At 35.8% G+C, this 22,937-nt stretch overlaps 2 protein-coding genes and 1 non-coding gene across 8 annotated transcripts; all 3 read left to right on the top strand.

Moving 5' to 3' along the window:
* The first annotated feature begins 1,255 nt into the window (after nucleotides 1-1,255).
* LOC103312188 (uncharacterized) lies at nucleotides 1,256-2,253 on the top strand. The gene is made up of 2 exons (XR_010333871.1): nucleotides 1,256-1,956; nucleotides 2,055-2,253. It is a non-coding gene; the product is annotated as an uncharacterized LOC103312188 (transcript).
* A 1,996-nt stretch (nucleotides 2,254-4,249) lies between these two features.
* Nucleotides 4,250-6,528, top strand: Egm (Enigma). The gene is made up of 7 exons (XM_008192172.3): nucleotides 4,250-4,955; nucleotides 4,997-5,210; nucleotides 5,258-5,454; nucleotides 5,506-5,610; nucleotides 5,688-5,873; nucleotides 5,920-6,089; nucleotides 6,144-6,528. The coding sequence occupies exons 1-7, from the start codon at nucleotides 4,323-4,325 to the stop codon at nucleotides 6,502-6,504; spliced, it is 1,866 nt and encodes a 621-aa protein (XP_008190394.2). The 5' UTR covers nucleotides 4,250-4,322; the 3' UTR covers nucleotides 6,505-6,528.
* Nucleotides 6,529-7,041: 513 nt separating this feature from the next.
* gro (groucho) lies at nucleotides 7,042-22,736 on the top strand. Of its 6 annotated transcripts, none has more exons than XM_008192174.3 (14): nucleotides 7,042-7,313; nucleotides 15,785-15,882; nucleotides 16,106-16,169; nucleotides 17,857-17,901; nucleotides 18,059-18,196; nucleotides 18,526-18,558; nucleotides 18,671-18,934; nucleotides 18,988-19,086; nucleotides 20,313-20,366; nucleotides 20,413-20,580; nucleotides 20,633-20,892; nucleotides 20,949-21,198; nucleotides 21,422-22,045; nucleotides 22,324-22,736. In XM_008192174.3, the coding sequence occupies exons 1-14, from the start codon at nucleotides 7,278-7,280 to the stop codon at nucleotides 22,429-22,431; spliced, it is 2,241 nt and encodes a 746-aa protein (XP_008190396.1). In that variant the 5' UTR covers nucleotides 7,042-7,277; the 3' UTR covers nucleotides 22,432-22,736. The 6 variants fall into 6 exon arrangements, with proteins under 6 accessions (XP_008190396.1, XP_008190395.1, XP_008190399.1 ...); XM_008192173.3 differs by having other exon boundaries at nucleotides 18,665-18,934; XM_008192175.3 differs by lacking the exon at nucleotides 7,042-7,313 and adding an exon at nucleotides 15,279-15,415 and having other exon boundaries at nucleotides 18,665-18,934.
* Nucleotides 22,737-22,937: the final 201 nt, after the last annotated feature.

The raw sequence follows: 22,937 nt of genomic DNA, 5'->3' as shown, positions 1-22,937 counted from the left end.
TGAAATAATTTGGTAATATTTTTCATTCGAAATTTAAATTGAATTGTAAATGAAAAATCGTGGTAAGTTTTTTTTTAGATAATTTCTCCTAATTAAGCCATGTCTTTTCTATGTTCTTGAATTCGCTACAATCTTTAAAAGTGCAAAAAATTCAATTGCTTCGATTATTTTTTCCAATTTTTGTAAAACTTTTTTCGAATTTGGAAGTAAATGGAAAAATTGGTAAAATAAGAAAAGCTTGATAACTAATAGCGAAATAATTAAGTTTTTACCGAAAAAAAGTAAATTTTAATTCATTTTCAACCAAATTTGGTGATTTTTTCGTTTCAGTTTAATAAAAACGAGAAAAAGACTAGATTTGTGCTCTAAAGACGTGTTTAAATCCTCAGAATTTGCAAAAATAACGTCACTTTTGACATAATTTTGTAATTTATTGGCTTACTTTTTAAGAAATTTGGTGAAGTAATTAAGTGTTACTCCATTGAATTCTACGGCTCATTAGCAAAGCATGAGCTTTAGCAAAGTTTGATGGACTTTTCTATGCTTTTACAACCTTCTCGAGTTGTTAAAAGTAGAAAAAAAAGTCAACAGGTTTGATTTTTGCGATTTTTTTTATTTTCGTTACCCGGATCATTTATGGAGTAATAATAACTCTGGAACTATTTGAAAAAAAAACATTAGTTTATTATCATTGGAAAGTTTTTTTAATTATCTATCACAACCAAATCTTAATTTTTGACAATTTATTGATCTTTCAGTCAACCAAATATTCACCGAACTGAATTATGCAAAGTGATGATCGGATCTGATTAACAACAATTTTAATAACTCGTAATTAGTTATTGGTAATACAGATAATGTGGCTTTTGTAGTTAGCGACCGCAATTAAATAATTATTAAATTTAATTGGAACAGAATTTGTAGTAGTAGGTCCTGATAAACAATTGATATTTTGTGACAATACGCATACTAGACGACGCTAAAAACCAATTTCTTTAATTGGAAACGAATTACACAAGTAATTAAATAATAAAGAGAAATGTTAGTTGGTTACACAATTTTTGTTTTTTTACAAGCGTAATTAATTGCTGATAACGTCATAATTAATTGGGCTACCTGATATTACTTTAATAAAATGTGCAAAAAAAGTCGAGTGTTGAGTTGATTGCAAACTTCAATTAATAAATAAATATGTGTAATGAATGAGGGAACCCACATAGAAGAAGAAGGCCAACGAACGCATTTTCATATCGATTTGAAATTTTGAATAAAAAATTTCACTCTGTTATCTCTCTAAAGTGGTCATGACACTTGATTGTTTGAAGACAATCATCTCCACACTGGTGGATGAGCACAATTAGAAAAGCGCCGAAGCTTGAATAAAAATTCTCCTAATTTATTTTTAATCAGAAGTTTGTGTTATTATACTTTCTAAGCTTGTAAATCACAAGGAACTAACTCTCCTAAGTCTAGGTCCAAACTTTGAAAATGATCGACGACGAATTAATTTATTATTTGATCAATAATTGTGTACTCACACAGATTGCGCTTAATAATAACGCCTTTATCATCACCCAACAAAATATTATTTGAGTGTTTGTTTGACATTCATCTGTCACATTCTCACGTCCTTAATAAATATTTATTAGTGGCATGAATGCAATTAAGAGGTGACTTTACCGAAATCACAGCAGTAGCCAGGATAATAACGGATTTACTTAATTAAAATTAACACTAAACTTTGACACGATTTACTCTATTTATTCTCAAACCAACAATAAAAAAAAACAAACAAAATGTGACAATTAAGTGGGGAAGATGCATGAAATCACTCTCTCCACTCCTTCAGTGAAATTTTTTCAGTCCGTTTCAACCGCTTTACGAGATGGTTACGGTGAAAAAATATGCAATTCTTCAACAAGTTGCTTGTTCTCAGCTATTTCTGCAATTTTCTCGGTAAGTGTTGTCCGAGTTCATCCGCAATAATTAATTACTTTGCATAAGGTTTACATAAGCTTGAGATTAAAATAAATGATTAATAATTATTATTGTAGGTGAAGGATTCAAATCACACGTCTGGAAAATATTCGCTTGAATTAATCAATCCGTGGTCGAACTAATAAACTTGTTTGTGTTCGAATTTGTGCCAATAAAGCGTCTTATTGTGTTTTCTTTAAAACGTTACAGTTGTTGCAAAATATCAAATCGAAAATTGTATGAAATTGTGGGTAAATAGAGCTTAAGTGAATTGGATTTTTATTGTGCTTATTTCGATTAGTGGAGGAATGTTTTAACTTGACAAATATTGAGATTGAGTTTCTTTTAAAAAAAATATGCCTCAATTTTTTTTGTACTTTTTCCAAAAAACAATTTATTTGGCACTTATATTATTAAAGTCGTAGGCTTTGAAACATACATTTCAAGTTACAAAATATGTTTTAGACACTCTTTTGCCTTATTTTCTTTTTTTTTTGTCTTTTTTCTGAATTTTTATTTTTGGAAATTTCAAATTAAGTAAACGATTTTTTAATCTTTTTTTTCGTTGCTGTTTTTTATGTTATTTTATTTCTCTTTCTTCTTATTGTGTTTAGAATATTCTATACTCATCTACATATTTCAAGAAGTTACGGATGGAAAATGTGTTTGATATTGTTTTTTCCTTGTAAAATTTTTCATTTTCTTCTAGAAATCATTTAAATTATCTTTAGCATGTTTTTAGACTTCCTTTGCCTTTCCACTTTTTATTGGGTATACTATTTGAAAATAACAAATAATTCAAGTCAACAAAAGACCATTTAGGCATAATAATGTTTTAATTCTTTTTATTTCGTTTCTCCTTCTCATTACTTTTTTCATAATCATAAGTTACAGATGTTGTTTTCCTCTTTAACATTTTTCCATTTTTTCTTAGCTTCAGTAGGTATTTAGAAAGTCAGTAAATTTAACTTTTTAACTTTGTCCAGAAGTTTTATCATAACAATTATCGTCAAAAATAACGGCAATTACTTATTTGCGGAGAATAATAGCCATGTTGATTCAAGTATCTTTCAGATGGTTCAACTAGAACACCTGCAGGGAAACTCCAAGATTTTCACAATGTTACTATTTACTTGGGCTACGCTAACAATCCATTCGGTGCTTCCTCACCGGCTGCTTTACCTCAGAAAAAACCGTGCGTTTTCCTCAATGTTAATTACATAAGTATAGAAACTGAATGTTTATTTCGTAATTATTTTAATTCCTTATTCCCACACATGGCTATTGTGTAATTAATAATGCTTTTAGTCGGATTGATGAATTTCGGCCAAAGCGTGGCGTAATCCATCTTTACAACATGGTCAGTTGTGCAACAGGATGTAATCCACTAATTTACAAGGGTTACGGCTGCTATTGTGGCTTTCTAGGCTCAGGATATGCTGTTGATGGCATAGACAGCTGTTGTAAAATGCACGATTGGTGTTATGACACTGCTAATTGTCCCATGTTTCTTGAGTATTTCGTGCCGTACTATTGGAAGTGTTACCGGAATCGCCCCTTGTGCGGTATGTAACTGTTTAGAGTTTTCTTCTTCTATTAAATAGGTACTGTAGCTCTAGATCAGCGGGGAGGTCCCGGTTCATGTGCTCAAAGATTATGCGAATGTGACCGCATTTTATCACAATGCCTTAGCCAGTTTCCATGTCCCTCGAAAAGAGCCTATTGTAGGGCTTCGCATTGGAGACTATTCCAGAATTTGCTTTATAATAAAGTGACATTTTTATGACATTTGGTTTTGACACAAATGAATAAATTATTAGAAGTTAAGTTTCAATTAAAGAATACTGTACCAGAATCGTTGTCCGAAGTCCAAATTGAACTTCCGGTTAAAAAACAACAAGACGAAGCCAAAAGCGTTACAACTGTAGTTTTCTATTGCTCGATTCTTGGAATTGTGACTGGGCTTATAACAACAATTTTGGGCTTCTTATACTGGTTTAAAGTAATTAATGCAAGGTGATCAACCTGAAGCACTTCGACAACCCGTGGAAGTCCAAAGATGGAGGGTTTCACGAAGACCACTCTGGTGGTACTTAGCGACTGTCATAGGCCTAGCTATAATTTTTATTGTTGTAACCACATCTGTTGTTGTCACACGACAATCAAAAAACCATTAGTTGTACAATAAAAATTTGATTTTTTTTTTATAAATTATTAATTTATTTGAGTACCAATGAAAAATGTTTACGGTCACTGATCAATACCATGCGTATGCGCAGTAATTGTTATGCAACTGACATGTGTTGCCTAACCTCACATTTTTTTAAGGTTAAATCAATTTCAAAATGTTAAAAAACATTAGATTACGCCCTTTAGTCAATTTTTACAAATATTCAACTCAACCGGTGGCTAAAGAAACGCCCAATTATGACAATCAGATCAAAGAATTCGAACGAATTTCGAAGTTGCAACAAAAAGTCAGACCAAAAAAACCCCAGAGAGCACCTTTTGTCAAGAACCTTTTTTTGGGGGTGTTTGATACCGACCTTTTGACCTATCCGGAAATCACAAATGAGGAATTAAACAATTTAAACAAAGCTTTACAACCAATTCAAACTTTCGTCCAACAACCGGAAATCAAAGATTGCAATAAAATCACACGAGACTTTTTGAAAAAACTGTCAAATGCCCAACTTTTGGGGCTTCAAGCGGCGCAATTAAACAACGGACGAGAACTAACAGTAACCGAAATGTGTCGTTTTTTTGAAGTTTTATCCGAACTTAAAATAAGAAATCTCCTAATACATAACGAAGTCTTGGCAATACAAACTTTAGTAAAATTTGGTTCGGATCAATTGAAACACAAGTATTTAGAAAAACTAGTTAAGGGTGAAGCAACTTCGGCGTTTTGTGTTCTTGAATCAAAAAGCAAAATAGGGGAAAGAACAGGTGTGAAAAATCTAGATGGCAAAACTTGGGTAAGTTGTTTAATTAGTATTGCCAACTTAACTTGTTGTAGGTTTTAAACGGTGAAAGAAAATCAGTTTTGAACGGCAGTAATGCCGATTTTTACATCGTAATGGCAAACACACAAAACAACACAAGGGACGAAATTACCGACAAAAAGTTCAGCTTTTTTGTAGTTGAGCGCGATTTTGGGGGAATCACTAGTACAAGTTGTGGCGGCAATGATTTGTCTGATGTTATTTTTGAAAATGTTACAGTACCACACGGTATTAATTATTTTATTTGTAACTTGAATTAATTGTATGACTTATAGAAAATACCATCGGTGGTGAAAATTGTGGAGAAGAGATTTTATCAACAATTTATCCACAATATCGCCTCAGTACCGGCCCTCTATGTTCAGTTTTAGTCAAAAATTTAATAAATAATGTCACCGATCATTTTATAAGAGTTTCAAAAAAACCAAACTTGTTGTACGAAACCGACGCCATTCGTACGAAATTAGGACAAGTAATTAGAGAATTAATTTAATTAATTTAATCTAATTCTCTCAATTCACAGCTAACAACGTCACTGTATGCCATTGACAGTATGGTGTATTTTACGTCAAGTCTTGTAGATGATTACGAAAATCAAGACTCAGAGCTAGAAACGTCAATTGTTAAGGTAAGAACAAGACGATCCGCCCATATCACTAAAATCATGCAGTTGCCATAGTAATAAGTATGTAACTTTTTTTTTAGGTTTTTGCTTCAGAGCAAGCTTTTCTCAATACGTCAGCTTGTCTCGACTTAATCGCCCCTGATTCAGTTTTTGATAATCACTGGTGTAAACAACTGCATGCGGAAGCTTTGTCTCAAGTGGTTTTAAACGATTCTAATGATAATTTAAAAATTTTGATTGCTTTATTTGGACTACGTCACGCTGGGGTATGTCAGTCGATGAAGAAATTAAAAAATAATTACAAAATTTCAGGAACAACTTAATGAAACAATTAAAAAAATTCGAAACCCGTTTTACTTTAGCACTTATGCATTTAAACGCATGTGGACACGGCGCCGCATTGCTGAGGATAACCCAAAATTAAATCTATATTTGCATCATTATTTGCACCCTTCATCCATGCTTGCTTCGCAACAATTGGAGTATACGTTATTTTTCTTAGACCTGACCTGACCTAACCGTTTTTTTTTTTCAAGGTATTGTGTTTTAAAGCTTCAGTACGCCACTGAAACGTTACTAGCACGTCACGGACCGGAAGTTCTGAACAAACATCAAGATTTAAGACGTTTAGCTGACGCTATTATTGACATATATGCAATGGTTGCTTGTATCAGTCGTTCGTCGCGCTCGTATTGTATAGGTTTACAACACGCCGACTATGAGATGGTTTTAGCCAATGCTTTCACACTTGGAGCCCTTGAACGAGTCAAATTGAACTTGAACAAAATAATAGAAGGTCCAATTGGCACAAACGACGAGAATTATAGAATGTTGGCAAAGAGATTGTTTGAATTAAAACAGTACTATCCGGTGCATCCATTAAGCCGCAATTTTTAGTTAAATAAACTAGTAATTAAGCGATTTGTGTTTTTGTGACCAAATATTGCCCTCTATTGAGGAAAACTACAATTGGGTGGTTTGACGCTTCGCTACGTCGATCACTTCACAGTGCGAATCAAGGGTGGCGCTTGATGTGCTAATTGTTTGAAAGATGAATGACAAGCACCATCTTTGGTTATAAACAACTTGATTTGAACTTTTTTATGAATGAGTTATTTATTAATTATTATTCATTTTTTTATTACGAATGAAATTATTAATCCAAATTTAGGTCAAGTCAATCAATGCCACTTGATTTATTTAAATTCATCGTGATTGCGATTGCATTATTATTACAAATTACAATTATAGGAAAGTACACGATGAGCGCGAGATTGTGTTTGTGTGAATTTTTATTTAAGCAGAGGCAACATCGCAGTCCACGTGGACTTGACGATCGCTTGTCACTTGTTTTAAAGGCGTGGTTTTAACACCATCTCGTGTTGTGATTGGTTGTTCTATGTGTGACGTATGCCACAAACAACCACGTGGGTCTTTCTCTCCCGCCGCTCAACAGTCGCGGCAGATGAGCCCGGACTCGAGGTATGGTCGTATGTGTTGCTTTTCCGCCCTTGTTAAACAATGGCTTCGAATTTTCCTCCTCCTTGTCGCTGAATTTGAGGAAAAGAAAATAGTAATGCGTGTGTTGTGTGCCATGGGATTAAGTGAAGTTTTTAGAGTGTGATAGATAGAAGTGATGAGTAGCTGATAGAGGTGAGAGCGTGACCAACATGTACCCCACCCCTGCAAGGCATCCATCGGCCGCGGTAAGTGGTTGTTTAGGTTTAGGTTTGGGGGCTTCCCCCACTACCGACGCGTTAAGTCGCTAACCGAAAGCATTAATTGACAATTACCTGGACAAGGTTTTAGCGCCAAATGGACGACAAGGAAGGCCTTGATCGCGATTTATTTTTACATAACCTACAATTTTAATTGCCAGATGACCTAACCTCCGCAATTGTCATTAATTTTCAACTGGCAGGTTTGGAAACTTACAAAAATGTAACAAAACAAAAGTTCACATGAAGTAAATCTAAAGGCCAAAATTATTAACTATTAACAATAGATTTACAGTAAATTTTTCCCGTTGGTATACTATTAAGTGCTTTTTTCTCCAAAAAAATTTTTTACTTTGTTTTTAAACCAATATTTAATTTATTTTGTTTTCACAGGACGAATGACACAATTTTGAGCAGAGTTTGTCGTTTGTTTAATTAGAAATGTTTTTATGGCAAACTATGCAAAAATATGTAGCTGTGGTTAGTAAAAAATTTTCTACAATTCAAAAAACCGATAACTTGAAAATTTTCACAGATTGAAATTGAAAACAAATCTCCTCTATCTAGTAAAATAAAAATTGGGACATTTCATTTGAAAAAAAATATATAAGTAATGGGTACTTGAAGCAGTCCAAATTTAATCTTAAAAAGTTTTGGGTTTTTTAACTCTTTTCCAATTTTAAAAACACTGGGGGACAGATATAGGCTTTTTCTTTTAATTCTTCAAATATTATTTCGAAATCTCTAAAACTAAGAGAAGATAAAACAAAATTTTGACCTTTTTTAAAGCTACAGTGCGTTTGAGTTTCCACTGTATTTCTTATGAGTATGAATAAGTAGTGGTATAAATAAATCCAACCTTAAATAATGTACAATAAATATGAAATTAGTTTTTTGCAATAATTACTGCATATTTAGCACTTTGGGTTGAAAAAAGTAGAGTCAAAAAGCTCTAATCTAGTCCACTTATTTATTATTTATTTATTTCGTCTCCCGAGTAGGTATTAATGTGTCTACATCAATAAAATTCATCAATTAACACAAACACATTCGTGTGGCATAGCATGAAAGCCGGCGTACTTAACAATCAATATTGCACACACAAACACTAAATGTAAACAATTTGTAGTATGTGCGAGGTTAGTACTTATTTACATTTGGAAATTTTCAAGATTCTAGAATATCCGACTTGAATACAATGAATAAAAAATGTTTTTTTTTGTGGCATTTATTTCGCCGAAATGAAATCATTGTTCCAGTCTTACATAATGACCCTTGAAAAATTATGACTGACAAACTCACATCGCATTCCACACGATTTGCGTACTTATACATATGGCTAAAAACCTGTTTTTCACGTCGTGTTAATAGTGAACATTGTTGTATTGTAGTGAAAGCAAGAACTTGATTGTTTCTTTTAGGAGATGTGTTTTGTAAACTAGTTGCTTGTCAAACACTAGAATGTGCTACTTAATAATAAATCGTCAAATTACGTGTCGCTCCAAAAAATCCAAGGCCAACGAAATTCATGTTAACTGTAATTATTTATGAATTAAAACCATCAATAAAGCAATTACAACAGCAAACAAGTCGTGTGCTTAGTTTATCAATTAATGAAAGGGACGGAAATTTTGTTTTGGCGTTTTTAATTAATTTTATCAAAGAAACAGAATCTATGAATGTTTTGCGCACATATTGTAGATAACTGTTTGTTTAAAATATTTTTTCAAATTGTTTGTAATTCCGAGTGCGCTATCTCTTTTGCAACAGACTTATACGTTTCATGTTAATTATTATTTAAAAAAAATACATTTTCCATTTTCAGACATGGAATAATTAAATGTTTTAAGTTAATGAGCAAGAAATAAAAATATACGACACGTAATGATCATGCTTTTTATTGCGCGATTAACTTTATCGCAAGCACTGTTACACGGTGGCTCTAAAAATGTAGTATTTTCCGTGTCCAATTTTCATTAAAACTTTGCGAATAAATTGCGAAACCTGACAAAAATTGTGTTTCATTTTCGTAGCCGCCTGTCGTTTTGCGTTATAGTCCTGAATATACACATACAAAAACCGCTTTATTAAAGTATATATTTATGCATATCAAGGGATGAAACGCCGTCGGTGGTAACATCTGTACTAACCACCCCCTGTTTGTTCCTTGAATTTTTTTTGATTGAAATAGCGATTAATCTTTCATTTCGTTTATAATAAATGAGAGAGTGGCATGTACACAAGTAATCACCAAATCGATAAAGTAAAACTGGCTAAAGCATGTCCTAAATTATTTCAATCATAATCGAATTAACACAAGCCCAAGCTCAAACAATCGTTTATAGTTTTAATATTGTTTGGTTCACCAATTATTACCATAATAATAATTAAAATGCCATTTATTGATGGATAAAATGGCGAACGTGTAGACAAAAGAGCCGCCGATGCGAACAAATGACTAGTTCTACTAGACGAAGAGGAAAGGTGAAGTGAATCGTGTTCTCACACACCCACCTTCAAACACTATCATAATCATGGACTCAATCAAAACTCGAAAGAATTACTTTCGGTGTTTTTTACCTTGAATATCGTGTTTAGAAGTTTTTCCAACAGTCGAAAACGCTGACTAGCATTTACGCAATTCTCGCAAAAATGCGACTTGTCGTTTCAAGGAAGCCGACCGTTGAAACAATGACTTTTTCAACCTTTAACCTTTGACTAACTACACGATTTAACCAACGTTTTTAATTACCCTGACCAACAAATTTAACGTTTTTTACTAATATATAGGAAAAATTAATTAAATATTGTGCTGGAAGCACTCTATACTGTGTATAATGTTCTGCGAAGTCGATTGGTGTTGAAAAAAGTTAAGAATGTGGTTTCGATTACCCTGACTAAGAAAATTTATGGAGTTTATATTTTATATTTCATATTTCATATTTTATGTAAAAAAAAGAAGAAATGTTTAATGTATAATGGTTTTAATTTCTCTGACCAACAAAATTTTAAGTTTTTTGCTATAGTTAATTAAAAAAATATTATGGAAGCACTCTATACTTACTATACGTAAGATGTTCTGGGAAGTCAGTTGGTGTTTCGAAAAGTTGGGGATTTTGCGTAACGTTGGATGGTTTTTAGGCGTTTATACATAGAATGCGCTGGATACAATGGAACAAGTTAAAATTCTCTAGGATGTGTATTTTTTTTAACTTCTCAAAATTTGCATAGGAGTGATATTTACGTAAAATTGATTCACCTGATGTGTGCTAATAATTTTGAGTTTTTACGCGTTATTCAAAACGAATATTTCGCGAAATGGTTGTTGGTGAGCATATTTCCTCTTTTGAATAACGTTACAATATCGATTGATCTTCGCATATCTGATTATATTTCTATAAATGCTGCTGCCGACGACCGCATTCGCTTTGTGTTGGGACGATTCTAACGCCCATCGTTCGTTTTATTATGGCTTTTAATGCTTTACCGGCCTATCAATCCGTTATAACCGTTGATGGTACATGTTTACACTAAAGTCTACTTCCGATTCCAAAATTAAACGCGGCTATTTCGAGACTGTTGTCTTTTTTTTTACTCCTCACTCACACGCATAGATTTTACTTCCTTTTGTTTCAAACTCGCGGATGATTAATGACACGGAACTCGAGTGGATTCTTTCATATCTCATAGACGATCAATACTAGATTTTTGGGCAATTTTTCGTTTAATAATTGTTATGATAATTATGACGCATTCAGCGCGCTTCATTATGGTTGTGATGGTGTAAATTGCAACCAAGATTAATCATAATTAATCACAAGTCGGGAGACATTCGAACGTATATCATTTTCTTCGTTCCATCCGTTTTATTTTTGTTAAGCTTGCTTTTGTCCATTAACTCTTTCAGTCTTTGTCTTACGGAATTTAACGACACGGTTCATTCCTCTTATATTAAAGTCGGCCGCTTCGTTCCTTGCAAACTTTGCATTCGTTTACTAATTACACACACACACACCACGATTATGCACATATCAGCGTTTCTTTCTTATCAAAACACATCGTACCATCCGGTTCAATGAGAGACAATCATCTCTCAAGACACAATACCACCTAATTAGGCATCGCTTCACGTATCAGATAATTACCGCACATTGTTAAGACTTTCTTATTCATCTCTACCTGTCTGTCACATTCGAAAAAAATACAATTATTGCACTCCCATAAAGTTTGTAATAATTTTTCGTTCGTTTCATTAATTATTATCTACCGACTTGGGTTAACTAGATTGAACTTTTCTTGTGTGTGTGTGTGTCAGCGTCAGTTGAACTACGTTATCTTGTAGGCGAAAATTCTAACGATGTGCTTATTATAATAAATAATTTGATGCGAAAAATGTGTGTTATTCTGTTTGTGTCGCGTCGTCTAATTGTGTTATAAAACAAAGTTTTCGCTTTGAACTCGCTTGCACCTTTAGAGTCTTTCCTTTCTAATTGAGGAACTGGATGCCTTCGTTCGGACGCGATAAAGAATGCCAGTCACGATCCAAATGAATTATGGATTTCGGCGTGGGAAAAACTGATGGATATTTTCTCTCTTGAAGATTTAGATTTCGCGTAATTTTTGCTTCGAATTTGTCATATTTTTCGGTCATAACGACCAAACATTATTTCCGTGATTTACAACTCACTTAACTCTTGCCAAGCATCAGGACGACGGACGTTTCGTTCTACCCGACAACATTCTTGTTGAATTATTATGTTCGTTACAATTTAAAACAAAAACGCTCCAACACCCTTCTAATTTATTTGTTGTTCAATTTATGACAGTTGTGATAATTCGTTTAGTGAGCTTTTTACGTTAATTCGTTTCGTGTGTGATGGAAATTTAAAATTAATTTGTTACGATTGCTCCATTACAAATATGTAGTTATCTACAGGGTGAGCCATCAGTTTTTGCAAATTCAAATAATGTAATTGACTGCTCCTGAAAGCGCCCATTATCCCCGTTAAGAGTATGAATGTATTTCGATGATTAGCACCACAGCTGCCGACCGACAGAGCCATCCCCTAGCCCTCATATAGTACTTGACAGATGCAAGCGGACACGAGTCGTCCCTGTATCAGCAGCACCCCTTTCTTTATTCATGAATTTCCGATTTAATGACGTGATTTTTCTGACCAAAGTAAGTAATTAACGTGGAGGTTTTCGAGCTGCAACTTAACTCCCTCACTAAACGATTTTACTGTTTGTTCTGTTTCCACTTTTATTGCGCAAGTTGTGTAAACAACGAGACTCCAGCCAGACCTCCCGGCTCGTCCCCAATTCACTTGCATAAACTTGGTGTTTGAAGAGAACGAGATAAGTAAATACGAGGCAACTAATAAAAATCAATTTCGACCACATAAATGGTGGTGGGCAGTGGGCTTGTAGATACCACCGTCCCTATAGTCTATTCATAGAGTAAGGATTTAGTTCTTCCTGTTATTAAATATTCAGGCGGTCTGGACAAAACAACAGAGTCCGTCGCACATTTGCATGCATACACCGAATTGGATATAAATCTCAATGCAGTGGATTTTTATATATGAAAGCAAAGAGATGCAAATCAACATTTTTCCAACCTGCAGTCCATGACGTCAATAACGTTTTAAATTGGATTTCAGATTTATCTTCTGTATACACAATATGCATGCGGGTATTGTTAAATATGAGGGACCTGATATGTCTAGCTCAAAAACGTATAAATAAGATAGATGTGTTGCTCCATTTTTCAGCTAGCTGAAACACTAGTCGATAAAATGAAAAAAATAACCAATCGATTAATGTGTTCTTATGCCATCATCAGACGATGGATGATTCAAAAATAACTTTGATGTGTATCTATCTCTCCCTTAATCAAACAGACTGAAATGCAATCAGGGAATTCATGAAAGCGTATGAAAATTAATACCTCTACTTGAGGAGATTGCGCATTCATCTCGCATTCAAGAGGATATGACGTCACTAACGGAACACATCGATCGCAAATTAGATATCTGATGACAAGTGAGAACGATATTCCGCCAACACCATGTCATTCAAAGCGAATTACTCAACCATTGTTTTCGACACTCTGTATATAGGTAGCAGTAGAAAAACACCCATAACTTCTCAATGTTTAAGTTTTGAAATTGAATTGTGTCATTAATTGCGTGCCACGTGTGTGTAGTTATAAATATTCAAATGTTGTTTTTTTTTTCATCATGAACAAAGCGTTCGATTTCTAACGTATCTAAATGCAAATTACCAAAAAAACGTGAAAATCAAATTCCGTCGCGAAATTCCATATAGTATATCCGGCTGTATACACGTACGTGAGCGAATAGACGTGTATGGGGTAAAAAAAAGTGTCAGTTTTTATTGATTCGTATGTCGTGCGCGAAGAGAACGACCCCCTTTCACCCCTCGTGGACACTCTTTGACGCTGTTTATCCTGTATCTGTACAATAATTGGTTGCGCAGAGCTCTTCAAGCTCATTCACCACGTTTACACAATGCTTCCAACCCCCCAACTCTTCTTCTATTTGCTTTAGACGCAAGTGCTTCAAACTTGCACACAGCAAAAATCGCAAAACTATAATCACATTTTTTTGATGGAATTAATTAATGATTCAGTTTCGGTGTTCGCAACTAACCCCCGGAGAGCGAAGGGGAAAAAGAAAAGAAATGGGAATAAAAGTATCCCTTTTATAAACACGAAGTGAGGGTCGTAAGGTGACAAAAGTGCTATTTGGATAATACCAAGGTCTGCGATGAGGGCAAACGGATGCAACGCCTAGTTCTAGTGGATTACAACAGGGGGACTGAAAGCCCATCAAACGACCAAATCATACCAATTAGAACACATGTTTATTAAAAAAAATTCCGCGAGAAGTAATTAATTTATACCGCAAGACAAGTGTCTAAATCGAGAAAATGGAAGAAAAGCGCCGACTATTAGCGTGGCCGTTTTCAAATATCTCGCTCTTGGTTTGCCGCCAACAAACTTCATTTGTATTAGCATATTCGAGGTTAAATTTTAAATGAAAATTTACTAACACGATGATAAAATACACTTTTTCTTTCAATTCTTTTAATCAAAATAGGTAGAGAAATTTCCTCCCTCTTTCAAAACTAGATAAATAAACGGACAAAACATCGTAATTACCTTCCACATTTCTCTCGCAAACCATTATCGGATTAAAACGGCAAATTTCGCTCAAAAACTTTGCGAGGTGTTTCGCAAATAAAAGCTGTTCCAGACGAACAAAACTCTCTTAACAGTTTTTTACAAGTTTGTCACCCCACCACACTCTGTCGAACAGACGATTTTACGACAGTAACAAACTTTCATTTAGAGAAAAATTTATCAATTAATGCTTTAGTATGTGTCCCAAATTGCTGTAACAACTAACTTAGTTGCTAGGTAATGGCCATGATCACGTGACCTTTATTAGGTCATGTCACTCTACTTTAAAATAAAAAAAAACTGTAAAATAAAAATAAAAAAGTCACAGTTGACTGTGGTAATTTTTCTTTTGTTATTGTCTGTTGAAATCACGGCCTACCTTAGCTATAGTGTGGGGAGGAGGAAAGTGGTCCTTTTTTTTCTTTGGCAGGTAAAATGTTTTTCATCCCTTGAATGTTTTGCACCTGTTGCTAATAGCGTCAGTGTAATGAAATAATCTTTAAATCAGTAATTAAAGTATTGCAATGAAAAGTGTTTGATATGATTGGTGGTGGTGGTGGTTTAATAACGTCGCTTCCCTCCGCCGTCGATTCAATGAACCTCTTAACAAATCTGTGTAATGAGTTCCCTCCTCAGTAGCGGAATAATGCAGTGAAAATCTCGGAACGATATAGCCAGATTATGTGGTGGTTTTGTTAGGGGTGCCATCCCCCTCTCTACAAGCAACCCTCAAACAACGACTACTGCGACTGTTAGTTTAGTCTGTGTCTCTCCGTTGACAGCTGACGGTCAACTGACGACGCGCGAAATGAAACAAAACGTTGTGTGCCTTGTACGAATTTTTTGGATTTTTTACTCGACAGACTAAAACATGTTTAAAACGGTTCGTATCATCAAAAAATTAAATTCTAGTCACACTAAACATTCCACAGAACCATCTCAGGATTTATCGGCTATTCACAGCGATTTAGGTAACAGCAGGGTGCGTGGGCGGGAAACAGACTCTTCTCTACTTCCCAGAGAGAAAAATTAAACTCAAAACAAGTTATCTTTTTAAACTAAAATTTGCGAAATCAATTTCACGACTCGTTTGAAATCTCTGACCAAAACTTTCGGCTTTTTCCCGAAATGGAAATCGTATTCTTACAGCCAATCAATAGCTCACTTCATTATTTAACTTGGAAATTGACAGATTCTTTGAAACTTTTTACCGATAAAATCAAATTAAATTTCTTTCTCTTCTTTGTTACAGGGACCACCACCTCAAGGTGGTCAACTCAAATTCACCATTGCCGACACTCTGGAACGGATTAAGGAAGAATTCAACTTCCTTCAAGCCCAATATCACACGTAAGTTTTGTAATAATAAAAAATACAAAGCGTATTTTCACAATGTTGTCACACAAGTTTGCTATTTTCGACCAGCATTTGATCTGTCGCCAGAACCGCCTCAAAGATTGATTACTTACGTTCTTAAAGTTCTTGTACTTTGTTGACCGACTCGATGATAATCTTGGCTTCTGTTCATTTAACAACTAAAAATTCAGCTTTTTAATGTCAATGTTTTTTTCAGGCTCAAATTAGAGTGTGAAAAACTGGCTAGTGAAAAGACTGAAATGCAACGGCACTACGTTATGGTGAGTATAGTCAAGCAAGTAAACACGTGTTTGGACTTAAATTCAGAGTAAAAAATCACTAAATTTACTCGAATCAAACATTCTTTGATACGATTTATAGCCAGTAAAGGAATTGCCTCTCAAAATTTTGTGAAAATCAAACCGAAATTTTACCCAGTTAGACTGAAATTCAACGTTTTTCGAATTTTTAAACATGGTGTGCCTGTATACTTAAATTTTTGAATTTTGTTTTAAGCGCGCGCAAAATTTCGAAATTTCTTCGAGAAAGTGTGACACTATGGCATTGTTCATTCGTACATATTGCATATAAAGTAAGTTATTTGGTTTGGTGGGGGTTGGGTGGGGGTGGGGGTGTTGGATCCCGACCCGGAACCTCTAAGGGTTGACATCCGGACCGCGCCTGCCAGAGCAGCCACCATAAACAGCTATTTCACTTGTATCAGACGTGACAAGCACCTTGTCGAGCTCGGTAATCGATACACGCCCTCCCCCAGACACCCCGCGCCCTTTCGGATGCGATTCCAAGCGTGTTCGTCCGCCGGAAAAATTGTAGCTGGTTGGAAGGATTTAGGTTCTCTCTGTTCGCGCAACTCCGATAAATAGCCAGGGTGGATGGGTGGCTGTGTGAGACGATGAGGGGGTGCAAACGTGAAAATGAAACGAAACGGTGGAAAAAAATACTTGAATTAAATTGAATTTGAAAAAAAAATTATTATATTTCAGGACACGCACTTACGACCGCAATCAATGGCTGCGGTTTGGTGTAAGTAATATTATTGTCAGTAATGTAATCAGTGGATTGCCAGTAATCACGGGTACCGATGTAAATTGTGATTGATAGCACATGAACGCGTTCAATCATTTGGACGTTCGTTTTACATAATGAGAAAGATAATAATCGAGGATAAAAATTCGACGAGGAAATTCTAATTAAGTCGCGCGCGCTTTTTTTTCGACTCTTGAGTAAACAAGAAAGTTAAAACTTGAATCAATATCGTTCAGTGCATGCAATGGTTAAATTATCGTTTAATCTCATTCAACAAATGGGATAATGGAATTGAAGACGCGATTAAATAAGTTTTACTTTTTCTTCTTTGTTGGTGGACGCTAATTAACTAAAGACTTTGACTGAAAATGTTTAAATTGTTGTTTAATCGCCTGTAATAAAGTCGCAGTTTTGACCGCTTCAATCTTAATAAAATTTATAATGAGTCGAGCAGGTGCCAGCTAGAATAATTTCTCGTTGGCAACAATATCAAAGAGAAATCGTTTATTTTCGCTGATTGTTTCGTTGAAAAACAACCCCAAAATTCGCAAAAATAAGGTAAGGGTCGTGTGAGCAGGCGTCGTCATCAAATGAAGAAATAAAGAATGAGGAGAAAGTATAATGGACGAAGCCTAGGAGAAGATAAGCGAGGATCTGATAAGATTTGTGTCGAGTTATAATTCCGCAGAGAGGGGCGAAACTCGGTTAAGTACGGTGAACGTTGGGGGAAAGGAACGTGACACGATTTACTATCCCTTTAAATAAGGTTATTACATGAAAACAATATTACTCGGTAAACTTGAATTATAACCGAGCGACTTTTTTTAAATGACAAAGGCGATAACTTAAATTGGTTAATTAAACTCCGACTCGACTCATTTCAACCCTTTTGCATTAATACCACATCTTTCTTTGTTACAGTATTACGAAATGTCTTATGGCCTTAACGTAGAAATGCATAAACAGGTAAGTGCTTGATTTAGAAATTGTGCCTCCTCTAAAATTAACGAATTTTTTCCCTGCGTGGCGTTTCAGCTCATTTCTTATTCCCTCGTTTGATTAAATTTCATTTCTCGTGGATGCTTATTTTTCCTTCTCACCAACCGCAATTTGTTGTTTTCAGACTGAAATCGCAAAACGCTTAAACGCAATTATCGCCCAAGTGCTGCCGTTTCTGGCCCAAGAACATCAACAGCAAGTGGCAACGGCAGTCGAAAGAGCCAAACAAGTCACGATGACTGAACTTAATGCAATAATTGGGGTAAAACATAAATTTTCATTTTCCAATTTTATTCCCTTGATGAAACATGATGAGACTACTTATATGTTTTATTTTAGGAATGTATAGTTGCAATTTGCATGATTTTGTCTTGGTTCAATAAAATTCTTTCAATGTCATCACAGGGGGATTTCATTTCTTTGACTTATTTTAATTGTTATTATCTGTGATGATTTTTAAAGAAAACACTTAAAACAATATAAGTAGTACCTGTACCTACTTGGAGTAACTTCTTTTAATTTATTTTTTGGGTTATTGACTTTTGTGGTGTTGGTTTATATTGTTTTAATTTTGTCCGTTGTTGTTTCCAGCAACAACAACAACAAGGTCTTCAACAATTGCTTGTAAGTAGTTTCTATTAGCGTCTTTTTAGTAAAAATTGTATTTTTGTGCATGGCATGTTAAAAAAATCCAAATAAAAAATTCAAGTAAACATTTACAAATTATCAGCAACAGATCCACGCCCAACAACTCCCTCATGGTCCTCACGGTCCAGGCTTACCCATCGGTCCTCATCCCGGCCTTCCAGGAATGGCACCAGCCGCTGCTGCTGGTCTTTTGGGATTTGGGGCGGGATTAGGAGCGGGTGTTCCAGGAGCACCAACAGGACCACACGCTTCTGTAACCGGAGGCGCTCATCCTTTACTAAAATCAGCAGATCTCCATTCCAGGGAAGCCGTCGACATCAAACCTGGATCGGCTAATGCCGAAGAAAGACTGGTGAGTTGACCAAGTCTTTCAGGAAAAGAACAAGTGCAGAAATGATGTTTCAGAATTCTGTTTCGCCCGGAGACAGAGATAAATACAGATCGAGATCGCCGCCAGACGTGGAACAGGATGTCAAGAGACGGAAAGAAGATAAATTAGGCCATGTAAGTAACTACCAAGCTTGCGTTTTTCTTACATTCTGATTAAACATTTTTTTGACGGTTACTAGTTATTGACTCCGTTGCCAATCTTGCAAAAATTAAAAACAATGAAAATTTCAATTCGTCTATTGAGAGATAGGGTCTAGATAAAATTAATTCGGGGGTGCGTGTTTGTCTTGACTCGTGTCGATGACAAAGTGTCGGCCATGTTTTGTGCTGGATCACCGACTGATACGGATAAAGCTTTGGGGTTATAAATAAATGACGATTCTCGCCCGAGGTGCTCCTCTTCCCCCTTGTGATGTTGGTTTCAGCGCAAGCATTACATTTTATGAAATTGCTTCCACGGAATTATAGAAGAGAGCTTTTAATACCTCACCGGTATTTGTTCTCTTGTTTCTAATTTCTTTCCCTCGGATTTTGATCAGAAAACACGCAAATAATTCGTTTTTAGCGCGCCAATTATGCGATCGAAATCTTATCGGGGAGGGTAAATAATTGATGATCGGGGAAAGGGTGAGCTATCAAATTTTATTCAGATTGTGATTTATGAGTAAACAGTGTGGTTGGGTTTTTTTCTTTTTTTACGAAACGAATGTTTAAAAGATAATTGTGTGAGTCAGGTAGAGAAGAGTGCCGTCGAGCGTGACGTGTACACTTTTAATTTATCAAATCTATAAGAGAAGTTTTAGCACGGGGAGAGGTTGCTTAGGAGCAGTCGACAGTGCGTGAAATCCACAGTGTATAATTATTGAATGCACGACAATTTGTCGCGTTCTATTGTCTAAACTGTGAGACGCAAGGGGACTGCTTTCGGTCTTTTAGTAATTAGAATTTTTTTATTCATTTCAAGCATTTTAATTCACTCAGATTTTCCTTGAAAAGGTAGTTTTCGAATCGATTTTATTTCATAATTTCCTTGTAGTTTGTTCTCATTACTGCAATATCACATTTATGTTTGAATCAATAATTCATGACACTCGGCTATGAAATATCGGGCTTCAAATGTCGCTCCATATTAAATAAATTACAACGAACCATATAAAAATCGATCGCTAATATATCTAATGGAACCGTTTGTATATTAATGAAATGTATTTCATAAATAAATTTTATCCGCGGTAATTAATAATTTCGTAGATTATTATTTGTGAAGTAAATATTTCATTGTAATCACCATAAATATTTCAAATTAACATCCGATAATTATTTTATTTGATTGCTTTTAGGAGAGCGACGGCGAGAAGAGTGACCAAGACCTAGTTGTGGACGTCGCCAACGAGGTAAGTAATAATTAATAATAAACTAAAATAATAAAAAAAAATTTAGGAAGCCTCCTCCCCGCACACCAACGGTGATCACGCCCCCCTTAGCAATTCCGGTGTCGAAATCCGTGAAAACGGCAGCACAAACGGCGATAAAATCAAAGTGGAACGGCCTCCAAGTCGTAGCGGCTCCTCCTCGTCCCGCAGCACCCCATCCCTCAAAAGTAAAGATGTAAGACAAAACGCATTACCCCCTTGAATACTACAACTAATTTTCCTTATAGGAAAAACCCCTGACTCCGGGCTCAAAACCCCGTTCTACGACACCGAATCTAGGTGCGACACCTGGAGCCAGCGGCCCCAAAGTCGCACTGGGACAATATCCCCCTTACAGTTTGGCAGCCCCCCGTGAACACCTTAGTCCTTATAATAACGTAGCACCATCGTACGGACGTCCACCTTTAATGGGTTACGATGGACATCCGCATGCACGGACTCCTGGAATTGCAACGAACGGTTTAAGTTCGATTCCAGGAGGTAAACCGTAAGTGGTTATCGTGTGTGTGTGTTTTTTTAGGGGATTCACACATGATTTTTTAGGGCCTATTCGTTTCATATGAACGGTGAAGGACAATTACAACCGGTGCCGTTTCCGACCGATGCGCTCATCGGACCGGGGATTCCCCGACATGCGCGACAAATTAATACATTGAATCATGGCGAAGTTGTGTGTGCTGTGACCATCTCGAATCCGACCAAATATGTCTATACGGGGGGCAAAGGCTGTGTTAAAGTCTGGGACATCAGTCAGCCAGGGTCCAAGACACCGGTGTCTCAACTGGACTGCTTGGTAAGAAGACACAATTTCTTCTCTTTATTCTTACAAATATTATTAGTATATTTTATAAGTAAATTATAGTACATTAAATTTCAAAAATGGGCTTAAAGGGGCGGCAAAATTGACCTTTTCCAACTTTTGGACACCTCTTGTATACTAATATATTACTGACTGCGCTAATTTGTTTCTGTTGAATTTCAAAATATTTGTAATTTTTAATAAATGAATGATTCAGCAAAGGGATAACTACATCCGCTCTGTGAAGCTCCTCCCGGACGGGCGCACCCTCATCGTCGGGGGCGAAGCCAGCAACTTGTCCATTTGGGACCTCGCCAGCCCCACACCACGTATCAAAGCCGAACTGACCTCTAGTGCCCCCGCGTGCTACGCCCTCGCTATCAGCCCCGACTCGAAAGTGTGTTTCAGTTGTTGTTCGGACGGAAATATCGCCGTTTGGGACCTTCACAATCAGACTTTAGTGCGTCAATTTCAAGGACATACGGATGGTGCTTCGTGTATTGATATTTCGTCCGATGGTACGAAATTATGGACGGGCGGTTTAGATAATACAGTGCGAAGTTGGGACTTACGTGAAGGCAAACAACTGCAACAGCACGACTTCAGTTCGCAGATTTTCTCGTTAGGGTATTGTCCGACGGGAGAGTGGTTGGCTGTAGGAATGGAGAACTCACACGTTGAAGTGTTGCACGCGTTAAAACCGGACAAATACCAATTGCATCTGCACGAAAGTTGTGTTCTTAGTTTAAGGTTTGCCACGTGCGGAAAGTGGTTTGTGTCGACGGGCAAGGACAATTTGCTTAATGCGTGGCGGACGCCCTATGGAGCCAGCATATTCCAGGTAATTTGAAAAGTTTGTGGTTAGGCTCGAAGTTTGGACATAATAAAGCGAAAATCCTTCATTTTTTCGGGTACATACCACAAATTCAAGCCATTTACCTCCGGATTGCAGTTTCAGTGGCCGAAACACAACATTTTTTTATGTTTTTTCACTAAAAACGCACAAAAATTGTAAGACGCGTCTTTTTGAAATTATTTACAAGAATTAAAGAATTAATACGATTTTCGCTTTGTTGATGCTTTTAATATTGTGTGTGACATACTATATTTTTGTTGCAGTCGAAAGAATCGTCAAGTGTATTGAGTTGTGACATTTCAACGGACGATAAATACATTGTGACGGGCTCTGGTGATAAGAAGGCCACAGTTTACGAAGTGATTTATTAAATTTCGCGGGGCCAGATAGGACATTTCCACCAACATGACAATTATTTTCCACTGTGACAATGTTTTACACATTGCTACAGTTTCTACGAATTATATAGATTCTACTTTGTACTGACGAATCATTAGTAAAATTGAATAAACGGGAAACAAGTGATGATTATTTTATGGTTTTCTTTGATTCGAAAAAAATTGTACGATATTTGTTATTTGTTTATTCAAAATGTTGTTATTATGTGTGTGAATTAGGTGTCTCAAACGCAAAGATTATGTAGCATATTTTTCGTATTAAATAAAAATACAAGACATATTTGCCTTTTATTTCATTCGTCATCAAGTGCTACTACTGACTCAACTTGTCAGTTTTGATAAACGCATTAAGTACCCCCAAAGTCGTACTAGACTTCTAATTCCTCTAGTTTTTCCCCATTTTTGGTCGTTTCTGCACTACCAACTCTTTTCGAGTACCTACTACACATCTAACAGCATATCCTTGGGATTATCCGCCA

The sequence above is a fragment of the Tribolium castaneum genome, chromosome 4 (genome assembly GCF_031307605.1).
Source record: "Tribolium castaneum strain GA2 chromosome 4, icTriCast1.1, whole genome shotgun sequence".
Taxonomy (NCBI): Eukaryota; Metazoa; Arthropoda; class Insecta; order Coleoptera; family Tenebrionidae; genus Tribolium; species Tribolium castaneum.
Note: the sequence above shows the minus strand (reverse complement) of the source record. Positions and strands in the feature narration are given on the sequence as shown.